Here is a 21,306-nt window from a genome sequence, read left to right as displayed (position 1 = left end):
AAAATATATAATATATACAAATTAATAAATGACGCGCCGCCTCTGTCCATAAAATTAACGACTGAAAGTAGCGGCAAACACCCGTTCTTTTTCAATAGGGGCGCGTGCGCAGCTGCCTATATTGCTCGCTCGCTCGTTCACACTCACACCTGGTTGCTATTATCTTCCATTCCTTTCTACAGTTGCATCTTTCGTCACACGATCTTGGGCACGCGCTATACATATTTTTAGAACATCACACAAGTGTGTATCTTAAAAAAAGGATCAATGATCAACAAATAAAAAAATACCGTTAAAAATAATTGAATGATCTGGTTAAGTCAAAATTACGAATCTTTAATATTTCGTAGAGTAAACAATAAAAGAGCGATAATAAATTAAGAGGTATTGCAAAACTAAGGATAACAATGAAAGTTCTGGTGAACGCACCTGAATAAACACATCATATTGATATTATTTTCAATGAATCTTATCAAATACCATATTGATGTGGTTTATCATAACATAATATTGATTTTATTTTCTATGCATCTTATCAAACATATGGACATACGTGTCTGGTACAAATTCTCAATAGCTCTTTATTTGGATTTTATATCATATAAGTTACTAATTAAACACCAAAACAGTACACTTATAATTATTAATATATTTTATACCAATAGTTTTGGATCGGTTTACCCGACCGTCTATATTCCAAAATCACATTTAGTGACATAAAATGCAGTATGTATCAATATACACTATTTATAAAAGCAAATAAATATTTATGGAAATCCAGGATCTAGGAGTGCACATTAGGATCAACGATCTTATAAAAAATATAATTTTCGAATAAATGCAATTTATTTGATAATGTGTGATTACAATATTTCGAAACGATTAATATCAACGTACTACTTTTAAAGAAACACGTGATATTTCAGTTTGAGTATCCAGTGAACATAACATAATATTTTTAATATCAGTAACATATAATATGTAAAATTAATAAAAATTTATACATTATGTACATATAAGATATTAAATTATATGAAATATATCATATTAATTAAAATATGTTATGATTTATTTATTGATTTGCTCCAAGAGCTTTTTGCGAATGGTAGGCGTGCAGACAAACGGCACACCGTGCCCCGGAACGATCCAATCACTTATTCTAGCAATGTTAAAACGATTCTTTTTTTGCATTTCAGGCGATTCGCTACCGGCATTCATCCATATACTTGGATTATCAATATCGTCACCACACTCAAACAAATCACCTTAAATATTACAAAATACATTGTTTTAAAGCATTCAGCGACTAAAATAAATTTAGCAAAATAATGACACATACCTGCGAGTGTATAGACGCCTTGATGCATCGTTTTGATGACGACAGAAACGTCACTCAGGGTGTGACCGGGAGTCGGTATTATCTCAATTCCACTATCCAAGTGAAAGCTCTCACCTTAATTGAGGAATAAATAAGTAATAATGATATTGTGTATATTATACATACTTCATATTGCTGCATAAGTTCAAATCATTATATTTTGAAGTTACTTTTTAATTGTAATTTATTCAAGGATGGAAATAATATGTAGCTTGTCATATCCAAAACATAAATGTATATCTAAAATAACACACTTTTTCCGAACTTTTTTGTCCAGTAGTACACTTGTTGGAGTGACAGACATGGATCGCCATATAGAACTTTCATTTGTCGATGAATTTTAATGGGTTGCCATAGCTGTAAATTTGAAACGTAGATCCACAGCTGCCAAGCGATATCATATGCATATGCCAGTAATTGTCCCTACTCTGTGTAAATCTCTGCAGATGATCTGTCAATGTTTGCGTCTCTGTAGCACAGTTTTCGTCAATAAGATTTAAGTGATATCTAGAAACCGTAAAGAAGTGATCTATTAGGTTGTGTTCCCATCTGGACTGCGCCACGTATATTTGAATATTTTTACGTAAAAATATTGTTCCATCGATGCTATGACTACCAATAACAGGCGTAACCGCAGGACTCTTTGTAACACTGCTGCTAATTACCAGGACAATACAGTGGTGTTTTGTATTTTTATTGCAATTTTAAAGTTTTTATTTGTTTCACCCTCGTATATATTATATAGTATAATATTTAATTTAAAAGAACATTCCTAATGTGCTCTCCATTATTTTTTAATTGGTAAATTCAAATTATAAAAACAAACGAAAAAACAAGAGACATATTATTTTATAATATTAAAATTGAGTAGAACTTATGCAACTACCTAATAAATAATTACGATATCAATACCGTTTTGAAACTTCTCCATATAATATGTATCTTTATGTGAGATGCTCGTTCCGACAATATGTATGGCTTTCAAAAACAAGTTGTTATTTCCGACATGATCAGAGTGACCGTGGGTACAGATCACATAATCGATATTATCCGGCTCCAAGTTGTACTTCTTCAGTGCTGAAATACATTCATTCATTAATCATCAATATAATACTAATACATATAATAATTTATTTTCTATATAATTCTACTTAATTTTCTTTATATAATTAATTTTATTGTAAATTTTCCAATGCAACATGACAGGCGTTAACCCGATAGGTTACAATGGGGTAAACAAAATCAACAACTATTGAGTAAGTATTTATGCATTATAAATGCTTTTATTCATCCTGTTTAAAATTTATTTTTATTAATTGCCTGTAGACAATATTTTTAGTTTCTTGTCTTCGCCTAATGGAGGTAATCTGTCGTCAGCACGTCGCTGTTTAGTTTATCTTACAAATTGAAAATAGCATAGTTTATATAAAAATGATATGTGCAAATGTCACATCGCTACTATACACCGTTTGGAAGTTCTTGTCACATACACATGTATTTTCTGTTTTGTAGAATAGATTCTGCTCTTCTTTGTTTCATATGACAAAATTTTCGGACCCGAATCCGTCGGGTCCAAAATACTCGGGTTTTCCCAAATCCTATCTATCACTGGTGATTACTTAGAAAAAATGATATTTTTTTAATAAATGCCCCAGTAAAAATATACCTTAAAAACTATTTAAGCGTTGAACTTTAAAATCTCTTGCTTTATATAAATTAGGCAATCATATCCAAAAGAACCTAGTCTCGGTAACATTGAAGATATTTCCGATAATACAATAATTCAATTTAACCAAGTATCAAAATTATATATAATGCAGGTTGTTTTTCAGCATCTACGCCACAATTAGTATAAACATTTATACAGAATAACATATGGAATATATATATATATATACACACAAGCGATGATGATATCCTTGTCCCACGGAGTCATGGTGTCCACAATGATGTTCTTCGGACCTTGGATCAGACTGCAACTGCAGTTGGCCTTCATCTCTTTGGCGGCTTCATCTAGCTTAGAATACCCATTGTGCAAAATAACTACAGAGTAGCCGATGACAGGTACCACAGCTTCCATATCGAAGCGAGTGAACTCGGATGCAGTCGGAAGAAGAATGGCACGCAGTAGTCCATTAAATTCAAATACGCCGATGCAAAAGTAACCTAATATAAGGTGACCAGATTTTGAATATATTCAAAAAAATAAAAAGCCCATATTGGAAATTTTTTTTTAAGGAGAATAAATTGCTGTGGAAGCTAAAAAAGGTCATCATGGAAATTTTTGTTGGAGAACAAAATATAACAAATTGTTATGGAAGCTAAACAAATTATTTCGGGAATATATGTTTAAGGAGGGAGGATATAAGGCAAAAGGGGGACAAAGGACGATAACATTTTTGAGGAGGACGTCTGGTCACCTTACCTAAAAACTGTTATGACGTTTCGTAAAAGTTTGACATAATCAGTGTTGCCAGTCGGTAAATCGCTCGTTCCTTTAATGTAGGTACGTCCGATGGCTTTATTGATTACACGCTGCATAGGCATGCAACTGCGTACGGGCACTTTATGACCCCCAAATGATTACGTTATGCCCCTCTCCCCTTAAATTTGCCAGAAAATGCATAAAATTAAATAAAATACTATAAATTTTAATGAAATCGAAATATTTAAAAACAACCACAGACTTGCTAACTTTTGCCCCACTCTCTGGAAAAAGCTGAAATAACTCTGATTCTAAACCAGAAATTCTCAGGTTATCCCTCAAAAGATAAAAATATAAATAAAAAAACAATCCCGAGCTTATCCGGAACGCCCAAACGGCGCACAGCATACGATTTAACCCTTTAGCGCGCAAAGGGCGAAAACGGTCGATATATCGACCGACGACATAACGGTCTATAATTCAATACCTATTCATAATAAAATCTTCCTTAGCATCACAATATGTCATCGAGGAAGCTCTTTCGTTGATATATCGACCATATGAAATTAAGTTGTTGCTATAGGCCAAAACACGATAAAATCAAAAATCAAAATAAAACATTACAAAACTCTAAAAGAATTATTTTTTAACAATATTTCTTTATATGTGTATATGTAATATATTTCAAACAATAAATTATATTTGTGTGCCAATATTTGATCGTTCATTATATAATAAACATATTTGTTACACCACGGAGCAGCAAGGCGAAAAGTATGACGCGCGCAACCCAAAGGAATGGCTAAGGGAGGGGGCGAGCGTCATGGTCAGAGGGTGGCAGGGTGGAATAGACTGGCGCTCGCCGTAGAAGACGGACGTTATTTCGGCACTGCGGCTTAAGCGACGGACTTACGACGAAACTAGACGAAACTTAACGTCTAACAAATCAGAAGTGGGATCAGGCGACTTGCGCGTCGTTCAGGACTGTCGAGGAAGTATTTACGTAAACGTTGATTTAATATTTCCTTTGTTACTAGGGACGCGTAAATAAACAAGATGGCAGCTAACAACGAAAGCGGTAGCGGGAGTGTCGGCGGTGCATACAGTGACAGCGCGGGCAGCGTCGACAGTGCAGGAGGGGCGCGAGGCATCCGGCCTGAACGCGTCGGAGGGGCGCGAGGCATCCGGCCTGAACGCGTCGGAGGGGCGCGAGGCATCCGGCCTGAACGCGTCGGAGTTAGCGCTGGAGCCACCCGGATTGCGAGCGCTGGAGTTAGTGCTGAAACCATCCGGGGTGGGAGCGCTGGAGCCACCCGGAGTGCGAGCGCTAGAGCTAGTGCTGGAACCATCCGGGGTGGGAGCGCTGAGGCAGCCCGGAGTGCGAGTGCTAAAGTTAGCGCTGTAACCATCCGGAGCGGGAGCGTTGGAGGCAGCCGGAGCAAAAACGCTGGAGCCAAGCGGAGAGGCAGCAGCAACTCGAGCTGCATATATGGGGAGGAGTCAGACGATATCTTGGAGATGGATGTCGAGGAGGAGAGTCACGGAGAGAGCGACTCGAGCTATGCTGCGAGTGACCGTGACGACGCCCAAGCGCTAAAAACCCGACTCATGAAGCAGGTTGAGTCGTGGTTTAGCCGGCGGACTAGCCGACACCGGAGCCCCAAGAGGGTGGTAAGGCCGGAGTCGGCTAAACGTAGACGTCAGGAGACCGAGCAGGTGTCTCACGCGTCAAGTGCAGGGCATTGTAGTTATAAAGCGTCGGAGACGAGCGGAATCCTCGAACCATTCGATCCACAGTGCCCTACATTTCGAGTAGATCACTGGCTGACCACTGTGGACCGAATGGGGCAGATTCATGGCTGGACTGATTATAACAAAACGTGTATTTTGCAGGATAAGATGCGGGGCTCGGCTCAGCGATGGTACAATCGCCTACAACGCTACGACTTGACCTGGGAGGAGTGGAAAGTTCGACTTCAGAGGGCTTTCAAACTACGAGAAGAGCCAGCGGCGTTGCTCAAGAAGCTAATGGCCCGGACTAAGAGCTCCAAAGAGACGATGACCGAATACTACGACGATAAATTGGCATTGTGTGACCAGTGCCATTTATCGGGACGTTGGGCGGTGTCCTGCATCATAGATGGGATTCCGGACGAACTTAAAGCGAACGCATTGGCATGTCGTTGTTCGACTCCGGACTCTTTGTATATGAAGTTTTTGATCGGACTGGACTTTTATAAGTCGCCCAAGATCAGGAGCTTTCGAGAGGCAGAGACTTCCAGAGTAGAGTCATCCAGAGCAGGACCTTCCAGGGAAAAGCGGTATAAGACTAGGCCCACCAGCTGGAAGCCGAGGAGGAAGAGCCCCAGCGAGGAAGCTGAGGATAAACCGGAGCAGGAACGTCTAAAAAGGGGAGTCCGATGTCACAATTGCCAGACCTTTGGCAACCATCTGAGCAAGGACTGTCCCCAGCCAAAGAGGACTAGGTGTTGGACTTGCGGAGAGAGAGGACACAATGCATCGGTTTGTCCTCAAAATAAACCTCCAACTCAGCAGCCCTCAAAGGTGAGCAAGGTTGTGAACGTCAGGCTGGTGAGTACAGACTTAGATCTCATTTACAGGAGAAAAGGGCAGGTGAACGGTCGTGATGTAAATGTATATATAGACACAGGATGTCAGCATAATTTGTTGGCAGCAAATTGTGCGACTCGGTTGGAGCTAGAGGTAGAGCCGCAGATAACTATTCTCCGAGGTTTTGGAGGCGGATTTGGGAGAGCAGATGGGCTAGCCAAATTTACGCTGACTATTGATGGTGTCAACATAAATATGAAGGCGTTGGTTACTCATTTTTTGCAGGAGAAGGAGGTTAAGCATGTCATGAATGCTGTAGCGACTCCGAGGGCCAATGGTCAGGTTGAGAGACCTAACCGCACCATTATCGAGGCTATTACAGCAACAGCAAGTGCGGAAGCTAGATGGGATGAGCAATTACCTGAGATAGTGTGGGGCATTAATCACACCATTAATTCCAGCACTAGGTTTTCGCCAGCAGATCTGATGTTCTCTTACCAGAGCGGACGACTAGCAGGATTATCGACAGGAGATACCACTGCTGAGGCGGGACGAGAACGATTGCAATCGAATCGACTGAAACTCTGCGAAGCACAGCAGCTAGTATGAAAGCGAGATACGACAAACGAAGGAAGGCTGCAACAAAGTATAAGCCGGGAGAGTTGGTTCTATGGCGTCAAGCAGCTACAGCTCTAGGGGAAAAGGGTATCAATCGAAAGGTAGCCAACAAGTTTGATGGTCCTTACAAAATTTTTAAGGATCTAGGTAACGACAGGTATCAAATTGTTGCACTCAAAGGTGTTAGAGGATACAAACGGTTCAAAGCCACCGTGGCGGTTGATGCTCTGCGACGTTACCAGAGCGGAGCTTTCCATACAGGAGATTCGTCTGGAGGAGATTCGATTGATTCAGAGATCAATAGGTCTGGGAGACAGGATCTGATTGATCTGTTGGAAAGTTAAACTCTGACATCAGACCAGTCGGATGATAGAAGTGTATGGTGCTGGTTGAGAAGTGGGAGTAATTAGGTATTCTATTAATGTGGACATTAATTATTTCAGGATGGCCGATTGTTACACCACGGAGCAGCAAGGCGAAAAGTATGACGCGCGCAACCCAAAGGAATGGCTAAGGGAGGGGGCGAGCGTCATGGTCAGAGGGTGGCAGGGTGGAATAGACTGGCGCTCGCCGTAGAAGACGGACGTTATTTCGGCACTGCGGCTTAAGCGACGGACTTACGACGAAACTAGACGAAAATTAACGTCTAACAATATAATACAGACTAAGCAGCAACTCACTTATTTATTAATTTTTTTTTGATTTCAGACAGCAAGAAAAAAAAACAACCAGTCCGATTGAGAGCGAAGCGCACAATAAGCGCCGCCTCTCAAGAATATAGATACCAGACGAAACTAACTTCTGGAGCTTAGTTTCTCCGTTCACAGAAATTACAAAAATACGAAAGTACAATTCAGAGTACAAAAATATGAAAATTAAACGGTCGTTTTACAAATACGATCACAATTACGAACATAGAAACTTATAAATTTATAAAAGTGTAAAAATACAATTTCGCTTACAGGTATACGAAATTTTAACCGTAGGATTATAATTAATTTACAATAGTACAGGTATAACAAAAATTATAAGTGCGATTTCAAATACAATGAAAATCCACAAGTATACAACTTAGAAAGATTTATAAAACATAATAAAATTATTATGACGATTACAATTACTCGACATCGTGTCGGTAGGAATTTAGAAATATAACAAATATAATAAAAATTACAATTGCGATTACAATTATACACTTTATCGGTAGGATCTATAATGAATCTTACACATAGAATACAATTATAATAAAAATTACAATACGATTACAACGAAATATTATCGCTAAGATTGTAAACATGAAAAAATGTATTTATTAAACATAATAAAATACAAATACGAAAATTTTAATCATTAAGATTAATAATACAAATGTCCTCAGACATCTACCAAAATTACGAATAATCGCTCAGGATAAGGAAAAGGAAAAGAAAAGGATTTTCATTTTAACAGAACATGAAAATAAAGAAATAATTCGATTGTCATCAGAAAAATATAAAATTTCACAATTAAATAAATAACGTGAACATACGAATCACCACAGGACTTCTTCCTTGGCTACAAATAAAACTCCTTCTTCACATCGAAAGACAAAATTAAGACCCAAAAATTCTCCGAATGAACAAGATAGGGGGAAAAATCTCTTTTCAAACAATACTACACCAGGGACTCTAGACCCAAAATTCTCCGAATGAACAAGATAGGGGGAAAAATATCTTTTCAAACATTACATCGAATCACCTCAGACTCTCAGGTTAGGGTTACACTTAACCTCCTTCCAGGTTACAATACTTGATCCAGCTATGACCGATGTCACAAATCAATTAAAAGCTCAATTAAATGAATTGAATACGAAGGGTTATCCATCATATGGATGATCATCGATTATGACATAAAAATGAAAGGAAATTGTTCAGGCCTCGTGCCGTGAACTTCATAATAAAAAAAAGGATTAATCTCTAAAATAAGAAAATGAGATTAAGAATAAATTTTACTCAAGTTGGAGCAAAGAACATTATAAAGACGATGCTTATAAAGTATTGAAATATAGATACCGAAAACATTTGATCGTGAGAATAACTAGGGTTCATCGTAAATAGGACAGGTACGAGAAAAGTTACCTTTTTAATCTAACCCTATTTATGTGGACTCGTCTTATTTTGTTTCCCACCTTGCTTATAAAGTAATGAAATATAGATACAAAAACATTTGATCGTGAGAATAACTAGGGTTCATCGTAAATAGGACAGGTACGAGAAAAGTTACCTTTTTAATCTAACCCTATTTATGTGGACTCGTCTTATTTTGTTTCCCACCTTGATGGAAAAATTTTCTAAATCGATTAGTGAGGTTACCTCATAAGGACCTCTGAAAGTTGGTTTAAACGTTGAGTTAAAAGTTCGCGAAGCGAAATAATTGGGAAGATCACTGGAAATCTTGTCCTGGGAAAGGACATTTCCTTTCTTTCCGGCTTTAGTAATGACATAAATAAATTCGCCAATTTTGAAAGTTCGTAACTTTCTCTTTCGGCTTTTCTTTGTACAAACTGTACGACACACCTGGTCTCCGATAGCGGAATCATGATATTCCGTTAAAGTAATAGGGATGCTTTTAGTAAGCGGTCAGATTACTTTATAAAAATGATGAAATTCCAATGCGGTTTCGGCGGACTTCTCTTCGTCAGCTGACACGCAATGATTAAGGGGATCCTTTTGGTCAAAAGGGTTCGAGTCTAACTCGCTAGGATTTTTCTTTAATCGTTTCCGATTCATGTAAAGGGGTTGAATGACATCCTCACAGGATTCATCTGAAGGTTTTTCCTCATTAGAAGAAATTTGGATTGAACAATTCACCTCATCATTAGGAGAATTACTCGAAAAAGTGTCTTCGTTAGAACTTAAGTTTTCAGGTTTAGGAACCTCTGGAACCCGATATGATCTCTTGAGAATAGGAATTCGAGATTTAAAGGGGATTTTACGGGATACCGTTTCAGTATCTGTGATCTCGTCACATTTTAAAGGAAGGTTGGGGATTAAAGGTTTTTCTTCATCAACAGGATGAACTAAAATTACTTGACTATCGAGAACTACGTCTCGTTTAGAATCATGTAGTTGAGGTTGTGATATATTTTCATCACTTTCAACTTTGAAAAAGAGTTTGTCTTCCCGTTTGATTAAGGGATATTTTAAACCTTGTAGGTGTAATATTTTATTTTGAAAGTCTAACTGTGCACCATTTTGTGCCAAAAAATCGTTACTAGGAATTTATGAATAGTTTTTGCCGACAGGGGGTAGGCTTAGTTCCTTCGACTGGCAGTTGTTTCGGGAACTCGGAAGTTTAAATGATTAACTCTCGCATTACGTTTTAACTGGTTTTCGATACGGAGTTTACAATTCTCAAGTAAATGACCTTCGTCCTTGCAATAATTACAAAATACGTCTTTATTGTAAGGGTTCCTAACGAATTTAGAATTATTAGAAGTAGGATTAGAATTAAAATTAACATGTTGATTTGAATTTTTATGAAAAGAATTATGATTTTGGCGCTGATTCGCATTATTATAATTCTTATTGAAAGGGGTATAAGTAGGGCGTTGATTTTCATCACGCGGTGAAGAATTATTTGAAAAGGGTTTATGAAAGGTATTATTCGAATTAGGGTTTACATGGTTATAATTTGGTTTTCTATCAGGTGTTTGATATATATCAGCCCACCTCTCTTCCTCGTCTAAAAGGTTGAAAATATCTTCTAACGACGTTGGTCTTCCATTAAATATTCTTCTCCCTATCTGGGGTTCAAGTCCATTAAGGATAAAATTTACGGCTGTCTTCACTAGCCGGGTTAATCGACCGGGTGCAAACCTATCATCCGGGATAGCATCCTTCGCTTTATTTAAAAGGGTTTGAACGCGGATCGCAAAGTCGCGAGCATTTTCTCTGGAATTTTGGCTTACGCCATGAAGTTTGTTGCGGAGTTCAACGGGATTAACCTTCCGCTGGTACGTCGAAATTAAAAAGGTTTTTATCTCCTCATACGTCATAAATTTTGAAACTTGAAACTTCGCATCTCCCGTGATGGATAACTTTATGTGACGTATGAGTCGAGGTAATAAATCTGGCGGGCAACTTGAAAATGCCTCGTCACAGTAAAAGGTGAAATCATTCAGATCTCCAGTTTTGGGATCGAACGGGCACGGAATATAACGGGTAAATTCCTCAATCGACATTGTAGAGGATGCGATTGAAGTTACAGATTCCTTTGAGACTAAAGGTAAAGGGTTGGGGTTGTTAGAAATTAAAGGTGCATTAATTGAAATATCGAAAAATAAGGGTGAAGGGTTTGAGCGTGTATAGGCAACTTCGACAGACATCAAAGGACTCACAGTTTTAAAAGAAGTTCAAATGCTGGAAAAGCGGCAATCTCTCAGCTCTCGCAGAGTTATACTGGTGAGGCTCCAGACTTAAGTCTAGGCAGCACGTACGTGGGTGTTCGTTTGGCTGGACGTCGAAAGCTCCGGTTCAAGGTCGTTGAACTCCTTCCTTCCTGGATCTTCTGAATTCGTCGTCTCCGAAAAGTCAAAACAATCAATTAACTAACTCTCGCCGTGTAGATTCGCGATCAACGTGCTTGCGGAGGGCCGCTTGACGTATCCCGACAGAATCCAACCGACTGCGCCAAAAATATCACGTTAGGAATGACATTATTAATATAGGCGAGAGGTAGGTTGTTAAATTGATACAAAATCGCTCGTGGACTGGTTGACGAAGCTAAGACTCGCGGACTCCTCCTGGACGTGGACGGGTTCTTGAAGAGGGAGAGGTCATCCTATTCTGAAGTTCTTGATGGGACGAAGGAGATTCCTCCCTATCAGAAGTTCTTGATGAGAAGAGAGATTCCTCCCTAGTTGGAATCCCAACGAGAAGTGAAGTGTAGAGGGAGAGTTCCTCCCGGCTTGGATTCCCAAGATAGAGTGAGTGTACGCCGGCCGTGACCCTCCTTATATAGTAGTCGAGGCACGTGCCGGACGCACTTGGTTGGTGGGGGAAAGCCCTTCTGTGATTGGGTGTGGGAAGCTCGTCTCCGATTCGTCCGTTTCGCGCAGGGATATGAATCGAAACGTGGCGCTTCGAAGTACGATTATAACACTGTGTTTTGTGTGATTTAAGTACTTTTTAGCAGGGGCGTATATTCAGGGTGTGCTAGGTGTGCGGCGCACACCCGCAAAACCATCTAAAATATAAATTTAGAAATTTAGAAAATTTAGGGCGTAAAGCGACATCATTTTGCATACAGTAGTATGCAAAATTATAAAATTTTAATATGCAGTGTATAGTATGCATTGGTATTTGTCATTCGCTCTGAACGTTTTCGCGCGAGCGATCGTTTTGGAACAACACATATAACGCGCCGACCTTGCGCGCGGCCGCCGACTAAAGTAAATTGTTCCGAGATTTAACGGCTGAAGTCGATCTGTCGGCTGGCAGCGCTCAGTAGTAAAATTGGTCTCGAATTTGGTGCGCCAACTTCAAAAACTCTTGCGTCCGTCGCTGCTTTTTTATTACATTATATCACAATAACAGGTCACTCATTTTTTATATTTTGGCGTAAAATAGTTTATTATCTTATTTACATATGATCAATATTTAATTTTCTATTCTAGATTATATTTTTTTATTTACCCCAATAATGATGAAGAATACTGTTGAAGATATTCTGAATAATCCATTTTCAAAAAGAAGTTATGAAATTAAATTGAAGATAATCAAAATTGCCAAACCACGTCCACCTCTTCCTAATTTATTTATGAAGCATAAAGACAATAACTGTGAATATACAAGACATTTTTCATTTTCATCATATGAACGAACTGAGTGGTTAACAGGCTGCGAACTTCGATCTAGATTGTTCTGTTGGCCATGTATATTGTTTTCCAAAGAAAGAAGCGTGTGGAGTAAAAGTGGATTTGCTGACCTTAGTCATCTGACAACGGCACTGAAAAAACACAAAAGAGCGCAGTCACACGTTCAATCATTTTTTTCTCTCAAAATGTTTGGAAAACAACTAATTGAAGTCATGATTGACGCTCAACGTAAAGCTAATATAAGTCAACATAATGAACAAGTTCATAAAAATAGAGAAATATTAAAAGGAATGATTGACGCAGTAGTATATCTAGGAAAACAAGAACAACCTTTTCGAGGCCACGATGAATCCTGTAATTCACTAAACAAAGGAAATTACCTTGAATTTTTAAATGCACTTCGAGAATACGATTCTGTTTTGGATACTCATTTAAATACTGCAACGGTGTTTCGTGGTACTTCCCCATCCATACAGAATGACATAATTGAAGCGATTGGTGATGTTATTAAAGATAATATTAAGGAAGAAGTAAATTCAGCAAATTTTGTCGCTATTATTCTTGACGAAACTTCAGATATAATGACGAACTCACAGCTCTCAACAGTTTTGCGTTTTGTTTATGAAGGTAAAGTTTACGAGCGGTTTATTGGCTTTACAGACGTTAGCTCTGATAAAACAGCCGATGGCTTATTTTGCCACGTTGTAAATATAATTGAAGAATTTCAAATTCAAGAAAAATTAGTTGGACAGACTTATGATAGGGCGAGTGTAATGAGTGGGCATATTAATGGTTTGCAAGCCAAAGTACTCGAAGTTTATCCATTGGCCATTTTTACACACTGCTATGCTCATATGTTGAATTTAACATTACAACAAGGTCTTTCCAATATAAAAGTGTGCAAATCATTCTTTCAAACTTTAAATGGATTGTCTGCATTCTTTTCGAAATCTTTTAAACGAATAAATGCTTTACAAGAGTTTGTAGCTAGAAGACTTCCTTCTGTTACACCTACAAGATGGAATTATACATCACGGTTAAGTAAAACAGTGCAAAAATACAGAAATGAATTTACGGACTTTTTTCGAGACGTCGTGAAATGTTATGAACTATGGGACCCCGACACTGTAATAAAAGCACGAAGTTTTCTTAGCTTTTTGGAAGATTTTGAAACAAGAAAACTTCTCCACATATTTTCAAACCTTTTTGTAAAAACTGATGTGTTATACAACATTTTACAATCCAAATCTTTTGACATATTATATTGCTGTAAGAAAGTTACCGAAATTTTGCAACAACTCAGACATGAACAGGAAAATAATTATGAAACATTATGGGATTCTTATGTAACGGAAGAAAATTATCCAAGACTGAGTAATGATTTGCTTGTTAAAGAAAAGCACGCGTTTAGCCAACTATTTAATACAATAGTTGATAATATATGTAAGCAAATTGAAAACCGTTTTTCTTCAATGTCCAAATTGGAATATTTTCACCTTCTGGAGAAAGAAAAATATGAGCAATATAAAGAAAAATTTCCAAATGAATTACATACCAAACTGCAAGAATTCTATGGAGCATTATTTGATTATATAAGTTTAAAAAATGAGCTTGCTGTTCTTTATCATTTACCTAAATTTGCAGAGAAATCTGTTCATGACCTTGTACAATTTATGAACACAAATAATCTTGAGTCAGGTTTTCAGGAAATAGATAAAATAGGCAAACTAATATTAACTCTTCCAAGCAGTACTGCTTCAGCAGAACGTTCATTTTCTGCTCTGAAACGAATTAATAATTGTTATTGAAGTACCCAAGGCCAAGAAAGGCTATGTGGCTTTAGCTTGATTTCAATAGAAAAAGGGATCCGTATGGATATTAAAAAGAAGAGCACTTTTTATGACAGCGTGATAGAAAAATTTATGATTAAAGATAGAAGATTAGATTTTATATATAAATAATTATAATTTATGTTTATTGGAAATTTGATATTTTTATATAATAATATTTTAGATTAGGTTTGATGTTTATTTATTTATTTATATATGGGAAAAAGCTGTAAGGCAGTTTAGGCATGCCAAAACCTCGGCTAATAAAAATGAAAAAATGTACGTTTTTTTTTATTTTTTATAGCACACCCAATATTAACACCCACCGTACGCCACTGCTTTTTAGTGATCGATTCTTCAACTAGAGGTAATTATCAATCTATCATTGCATTGTAATCCACCAAAATATTCGTGAATACTTAGGAATACTGTCTTAAAATATACCATTTTCAAAACAACATAAAAACACAAAAATTAACTTTGGATGGTCTTAAAGTATGTAGTCAAGTTGAGTCAAGGCATGACAAAGCTCTAAACGTATGCTCGCATCATTATAGTTTTGTAAGAACATAATTATTTTGTGCGATTCTAAAGATTTTTAATTTGTTTCTTTATAGGTGCCCAAATTTCACGAGTCATTATTTGACTTTTGGCGTTCTATTCCATCCAAAGGCAGATTAAACAAAGTTATTGTGTTTGTAAAGTCAAGATTTGTTGATTTTCTCCTTACACAAGATCAGGAGAAGCCCTTATGGACCTTTCTGAAAAAAGAATGTGAGAAGATTCGTGTGAAATGGCTTCGTAAACAGAGACGATTAGACTTATTTTTCAGTGCCCATGAAAAATGGTTAAATTAAGAATTAGTGTTTAATATGTTCCACGAATAGTCACCGAAACCAAGTTTCAGTATTGGTAGACCGAAAAAGCGTTTTGAAGATAGTTGTACAAAAACGAAAAAGCGCAAAGTTCAATTGGAAAAATATAACGATGCACAGCTATCTTTTGCTGCACAATTAAGTGTGAGAGCCAGTGGAAAACGAGACGCTGCTAATTTAATGGAGGAAGTATCTACAGTTTTACCAAAACAACCTACTGGTTATAAAAAAGCTCGGAGACGAATTAGCGTGAAAAAAGAACAACGGCCTTACACCCCGGAAGAAGCGTTCGCTTTATTTATTGCAAGCAATTTCACTGCGCAGATGTACAAACATATTCACACATGGAGATGAATTCGAACACAACCCTGAGAGCCTGACGAAAATATGTACCGGTTTGGAATATCTAGCCTACATGCTTATATCCGCACAATGAAATGCTTATTGCATATTACTTACCGAATGGAAATAGCTGAGTGGCAAGTCAGATCAGAGAAAAATAAAGAAATTTTAGAGAAGAAGAAGGATGAAATAATGGGTAAATTCATAGAAGTCAGTCTCATAGTAGACAAAGTTAAACCAGGTTTTGGTACGAGCAACGATGGGAACACCGCAAGGGCGTTTTTTACGATTTTCAAGCAACGGCTCGTATCACCGGCATCAAAGAAAATTTAATTTATCGCCTCGGTACTATTCTTACAGTCATAGCATCTGACTATGAAATGGACCCGGACAAATTTAAGCAATATTGTTTGGAAACACGAGACTTATATCTCATCCTATACCCGTGGTATAACATGCCAGCTACATTGCATAAGATCCTGATACACGGAGCAGAAATAATAAGACATTCTGTCATACCAATAGGACAAATGTCTGAATAGGCTTCAGAGGGCAAAAACAAAGAAATTAGGAAGCTCAGATTAGGTCACACGTTAAAAACTTTTCGTGTTCGCACAAACTATGATTTATTTAAATATTTATTAATGTCGTCTGATCCCTACATTTCTTTGTTGCGGAAACTGCCTAAGAAAAGCAGCATAAAACATTTTGCTCACATAAAAACTTTGTTAAAATCCAAATAAATTTAGTAGGAATAACAAAATTGTGTTTGATTTGCTGCCACATCTCTAAATTGTAATTTGAGACCATTTAAAATCCTATATGTCTGATTCTGATTTTTGTCCAGCCAGATTGGTCAAATCGTACACTGTGCGGCGCCGACACGATTTTATTGCTATTGACGTGGATTTTTGACTTCTGAGAAGGGATAATTGTTTTTTGCGCTCTTCTATTAGTCAAAATTCGGTTTAGATGAGCATCATTCGATTCTCACTTATTGTAAGTCGTAATATTGTTATAAAAGTCTTAATATAAACGCTACAAAACCGGGCGTTCCCACTGCAACAGCAACGGAAATGTCGATTTTTTTAATATCAATTCAGAGGCTCTCAATATTTTTTTTATTCTATATTATTATTATATTTATGTTTTTATTGTAATACTTTTTAGGTTTACTTATTTAAAAAAATCTGTCGCTCTAATTTACTTAGCAATTGAAGAACTCGCCAATAATCTCAGCAATGTATATATCTACTTGAGAGGCACAGAAATCAGTAGGTCTTTAGTTAAATTAATATTATGATTTTAAATTAATATAAAAATAAATCATTAAAAGCATTAAAATAATAATTTTCAATATTTGATTCATTAGGTTTGGTCACTATGCTGTTTAATTAGTCTTCCAACTATTTCGCGATAAACAAGCAACTCTTCAATGTCAGTAAAATTTTGGTTCTCGTTGTATTAATGGGAACCAGTGGTGGTTCATTCATATGGGCTATGGAGCTGCAGCCCTCCCAGTATAAAATGAACGTTCCTGTTTTAAATATTTTTGTGTATGTAACTGAGTGAAAATTTTTTGTCTAGTCTTATAAAGTACATATAAAGTACATAGTATCTTATAAAGTACATATTTTAGTTTTATTATGGATATTTTATTCAATCTTTCAACTTTTATTGCTGCATCCCCTCCACCACAAATTTTTACGGGCCGCTACTGATGTGAACCCATATAAAATGTAATACAATTGGCAAAGTAATTTTCTTTCTCTGGATGAAATCAATGAATAATTGCTATGAATAGCTTTCATTAACATGTGTAATTCTGTGTTTAAAACATGGGTTCCATATTTCGAAAAGTGCATATGAAAAAACGTTATTAAGTGGCAGTGATATTTATTATATTTTATACATAAGATTTTTCACAATCAGGCTCACACCACAATAATTTACACATATCTAAACATTGAATTTAAGAAGACAACTCGTTGTCAATTTCTTTGCCTTATGCCGAGCGTTAGTTTTTCTCAAATTCAAGCACGCGTAACAAGTTAACACATTAACATCTTTGTCCTATTCCTTTTTATATTCGGTACAACTTCATACCACATGTAAAAGGCAGTTTCATTTGATTAGAAGATATTTGGTATGCGTAGAGTTAAATTGATTATCTAATATTACTTTAAAAAAAATTAAACATTCTCACGTTATCACTATCATCAATATAATATACAAAGTACAATATAATCCGAACAGACCGTTACAATCTGTCATTAAATTTATAATTAAATAACATATGGCAAATAAACTAATAAATAAAAAATACTTTAAAATTAATTTACAAATAACTCCTTTTTTAAATATATTTATATATGTGTGTGTATTTTACAAATCTGTTTTATACATCCGTAGGAAATTAACGCTAAAGTTTGCTAATTAAAAAATATGGTACATACATTTAAGTCACATTGGTAATAAAATACATTTTTATATTTCTGTCATCGAAGTCGTGCATTATTCACATCACTAACACTTTTTTTTAGCAAACTTGATACTCAAAACGTTGGATTCGTTTAATTTTTAAAAATCAAAAATAAATTCATTGAACCGTTATAAAAATTACTGTACAAAATTTATATTTATATACTTTTTTTGTAGTAAAATATCCCAAATCTGTTGTGTAAAAATACATTTGATAAAAAAATAGTAATTGATGTTTTCGACATAAAATAAATCATAGTGAAATTTCTGCAGATACAGTTGAGCAAACATTTTTAACGAGTCTTATGGAAAAATAAATAAATAAATACATGTGTTCCTGTATCGTAATATATATATATATATACTATTATGGATTAAGGTAAACGTATCAATAAATATGTGATTGCACACAGATAGGCAGCAAAGGCAATATATCTGGATCTGAATATATATACTTATTGATCTATTTGGTTTTATCGATTAATTTGTACTATTTATTAGAAGAGTGTTGGTAAGATTTCAACAAAAATAAAGATCGTTTGCCGATTAAAGCAAAATATTGATATGAGTATATTGCTTTGCGTCTTTGAATGTGTACGTAAGCTATTTTGAGATGAAGGCGTTCTACAGTTTACTTATGCGTCTCTCGGGAAAACTGCATTTATTTACGGCAACTCTCTCGTTACAAACCGACTTGGAGGGAATACTGCAGTGATATTCAATTGACAATTTAGAACACTATTACGTAACCGTCTAAAAAATGTTATGAATATCACTATTTTATCAATAAATTACATACACACGTATGGCAGTGATAAACTGGCTTCGTAATCGATTAAATGCTAGTAAATCGCCTTGTTTAAACATTATATACCTCATTTTCAGTCTCAAACGAATAAAAGTACCTGTCTAATTCAGAATACGTATTACTATTAAGTCTATCGAGCATTCTAACCGATAAAACTCACTCTTCACGAACATTAATTTTTTTTTCACTACACTTAACTCATAGCGAATCACTTCACGTGCGAGAACATATCGTTTTTTTGGTAACCTGAAATCTACGCATAGATCAGACAGTCTCGCACGGTACGCGATTCGATGTTTAATTTAGTTTGAACACATTTTTCATTATATTTATATATAATTTTGGACATATCGTAGGGAATACGTCGCCCTCGAAGAAACGAGACGAAAGAAAATTTTATGTGACTTTATTAATCCTAGCGCTAGTTAATGACACTTGGTCGAATATCAAATATTCGATAAAGCGCAAGACTTAAATCTGCCGAGTGCAGAGTAAAAATTATTGCAACCGTAACTCGTACACTAATATGAGTTTTTACCACGTTTTTTTTCTCCGTATTTACACAATATAAACTATATTTAAAGCTTCTATGAAATATGTATATAATAAAATAAAATTAAGCTACTTTACACTTAAATTATGAGATCTGTGATGATAAAATAAAAAATAGGATTTTTGCAATTGATCTATGTTGATAAAAATATACGTAATATGCGTATATACACATTTGTAGGATTAGATTGCGAAAATTACGCTATATAATCCCGTTATCAAATACGGCAGAGGCTTTTTCAGTTTCAAAGTCGAATAAAAGAAAGAGTTAAAGTAAGAATAACTATAGCAAAATCATTTGCTTCACCACTAAAATGTGGCAATTTTATTTCCAGTTCAAGGACTGAAATATGCATTTGAAACATAAAATCTTGTTAATATCTCCTATAAATATGTATCTACACGCTTATTTCATGCGAAAACATGAAAACTAATATAGTTTTCAATGTTCTCGATAAACTTTTTAAATTATCCAGATTAAAAAATAGCACAATGAGCTAGCTCTGTACATATCCCATCTGCGAATTTATAATAGAAAAAAATATAACAGAATCGGTAGAACCTTGATCCGACGCATCTGTAATAAATCTATTTCTCGATATAAATAAATAATTCACGGTTCTACTGCTGATAAACGAAATCTATTACGACTAACGTAAACTTACTTACGGCATACACTATACAAAATTAAACGCACTAAACGCAGTTAAATACCGAGACTTCCTATTATCACATAAGTAATTGATTGAATAATAATACTAACTGAAGAAATTATCTATGAGATGTCACTACGTGTGATCCACGGCCGACGCGGACGCGTGGATCGTGAAGGCATCGTAAACGCGCATCAAGTCTTCCATGTGGTACTCCTCCAAGCAGACGAAGCCGACGAGGGATGGCGTGTGGCGCCGGGCGCACCCCAAGCAGTGCACCACGTGACGCTTTTCGTGTTCCCGGATGAGCAACACGTTCCACACTTCGAGCTCGCACTGGCCGCAATAATGGGACGCCTCGTTCTTAGCGCGTCCGTGGAACCGCACCTCGACTCCTTTCGTCTTCACATACTCTAAGATGGTCGCAGATTGACGCAGCGTTTGCATCAAACAAGTCCTGAAGTTAAATATAAACGATTAGCATGATGAATTGATTTTCAATTTAAACAATACTTCGATCTGATGTTTACCTTATCATCTTGTATAGCTGTTTATCGGCCACTTTGATGTTCTGAGCCAGATTCCAAGATAGATGCACCATGGGTACGATCGATTTATACGCTTGCAATTTATTCCACTCGTAACGATCCAGTGCAAGCGAATACTGTCTAAACGTCAGCGGTCCAACGTTCCAAGCTATGTTATTACACCATCCGATGGCTTGCACCCAATGTACACAACCTAAATGATAAATAAACATTGTTAAATCAAGATTAGTCACTTAACATCATTTTGGTAGCATGCAATCTGTTATGCACATTGATTCTTCTTCTCTTTTTTGTAAAAGTTTTTAGAGGATTTTTATTGATGATTAAAGAGTTGACTAATTTATTTATGAACCATTAACTTGGCCTGTC

At 36.3% G+C, this 21,306-nt stretch overlaps 3 protein-coding genes across 8 annotated transcripts in view; 1 reads left to right on the top strand and 2 right to left on the bottom strand.

Annotated features, from left to right (window-relative positions):
* Window positions 1-827: 827 nt before the first annotated feature.
* Window positions 828-3,926, bottom strand: LOC148228726 (metallo-beta-lactamase domain-containing protein 1). 2 transcript variants are annotated; one of them, XM_088200690.1, is made up of 5 exons: window positions 3,804-3,926; window positions 3,281-3,544; window positions 2,291-2,455; window positions 1,340-1,453; window positions 828-1,265 (listed from the first exon to the last, which is right to left on the bottom strand). In XM_088200690.1, exons 2-5 carry the CDS (start codon window positions 3,456-3,458, stop codon window positions 1,069-1,071), a joined length of 654 nt encoding a protein of 217 aa, XP_088056816.1. In that variant the 5' UTR covers window positions 3,459-3,544; window positions 3,804-3,926; the 3' UTR covers window positions 828-1,068. The 2 variants fall into 2 exon arrangements, with proteins under 2 accessions (XP_088056816.1, XP_088056815.1); XM_088200689.1 differs by having other exon boundaries at window positions 3,281-3,875.
* A 789-nt stretch (window positions 3,927-4,715) lies between these two features.
* On the top strand, window positions 4,716-8,738 carry LOC148228725 (uncharacterized). Its single transcript, XM_088200687.1, has one exon. The coding sequence runs from the start codon at window positions 4,860-4,862 to the stop codon at window positions 6,981-6,983; it is 2,124 nt and encodes a 707-aa protein (XP_088056813.1). The 5' UTR covers window positions 4,716-4,859; the 3' UTR covers window positions 6,984-8,738.
* A 9,036-nt stretch (window positions 8,739-17,774) lies between these two features.
* Utx (Utx histone demethylase) overlaps window positions 17,775-21,306 on the bottom strand; it is a 62,890-nt gene continuing 59,358 nt past the window's right edge. For all 5 annotated transcript variants that reach the window (XM_088200681.1, XM_088200682.1, XM_088200685.1 and 2 more), the window contains 2 exons: window positions 20,920-21,130; window positions 17,775-20,846 (listed from right to left, as the gene is read on the bottom strand). In XM_088200681.1, coding sequence (XP_088056807.1) covers window positions 20,525-20,846; window positions 20,920-21,130 — 533 coding nt within the window. In that variant the 3' untranslated portion in view covers window positions 17,775-20,524. The remainder of the gene's footprint in view (window positions 20,847-20,919; window positions 21,131-21,306) is intronic.

The sequence above is a fragment of the Plectrocnemia conspersa genome, unplaced genomic scaffold (assembly GCF_051122295.1).
Source record: "Plectrocnemia conspersa isolate PC_06_02 unplaced genomic scaffold, ASM5112229v1 ptg000012l, whole genome shotgun sequence".
Taxonomy (NCBI): Eukaryota; Metazoa; Arthropoda; class Insecta; order Trichoptera; family Polycentropodidae; genus Plectrocnemia; species Plectrocnemia conspersa.
This window is presented reverse-complemented; position numbering and strand designations above follow the sequence as displayed.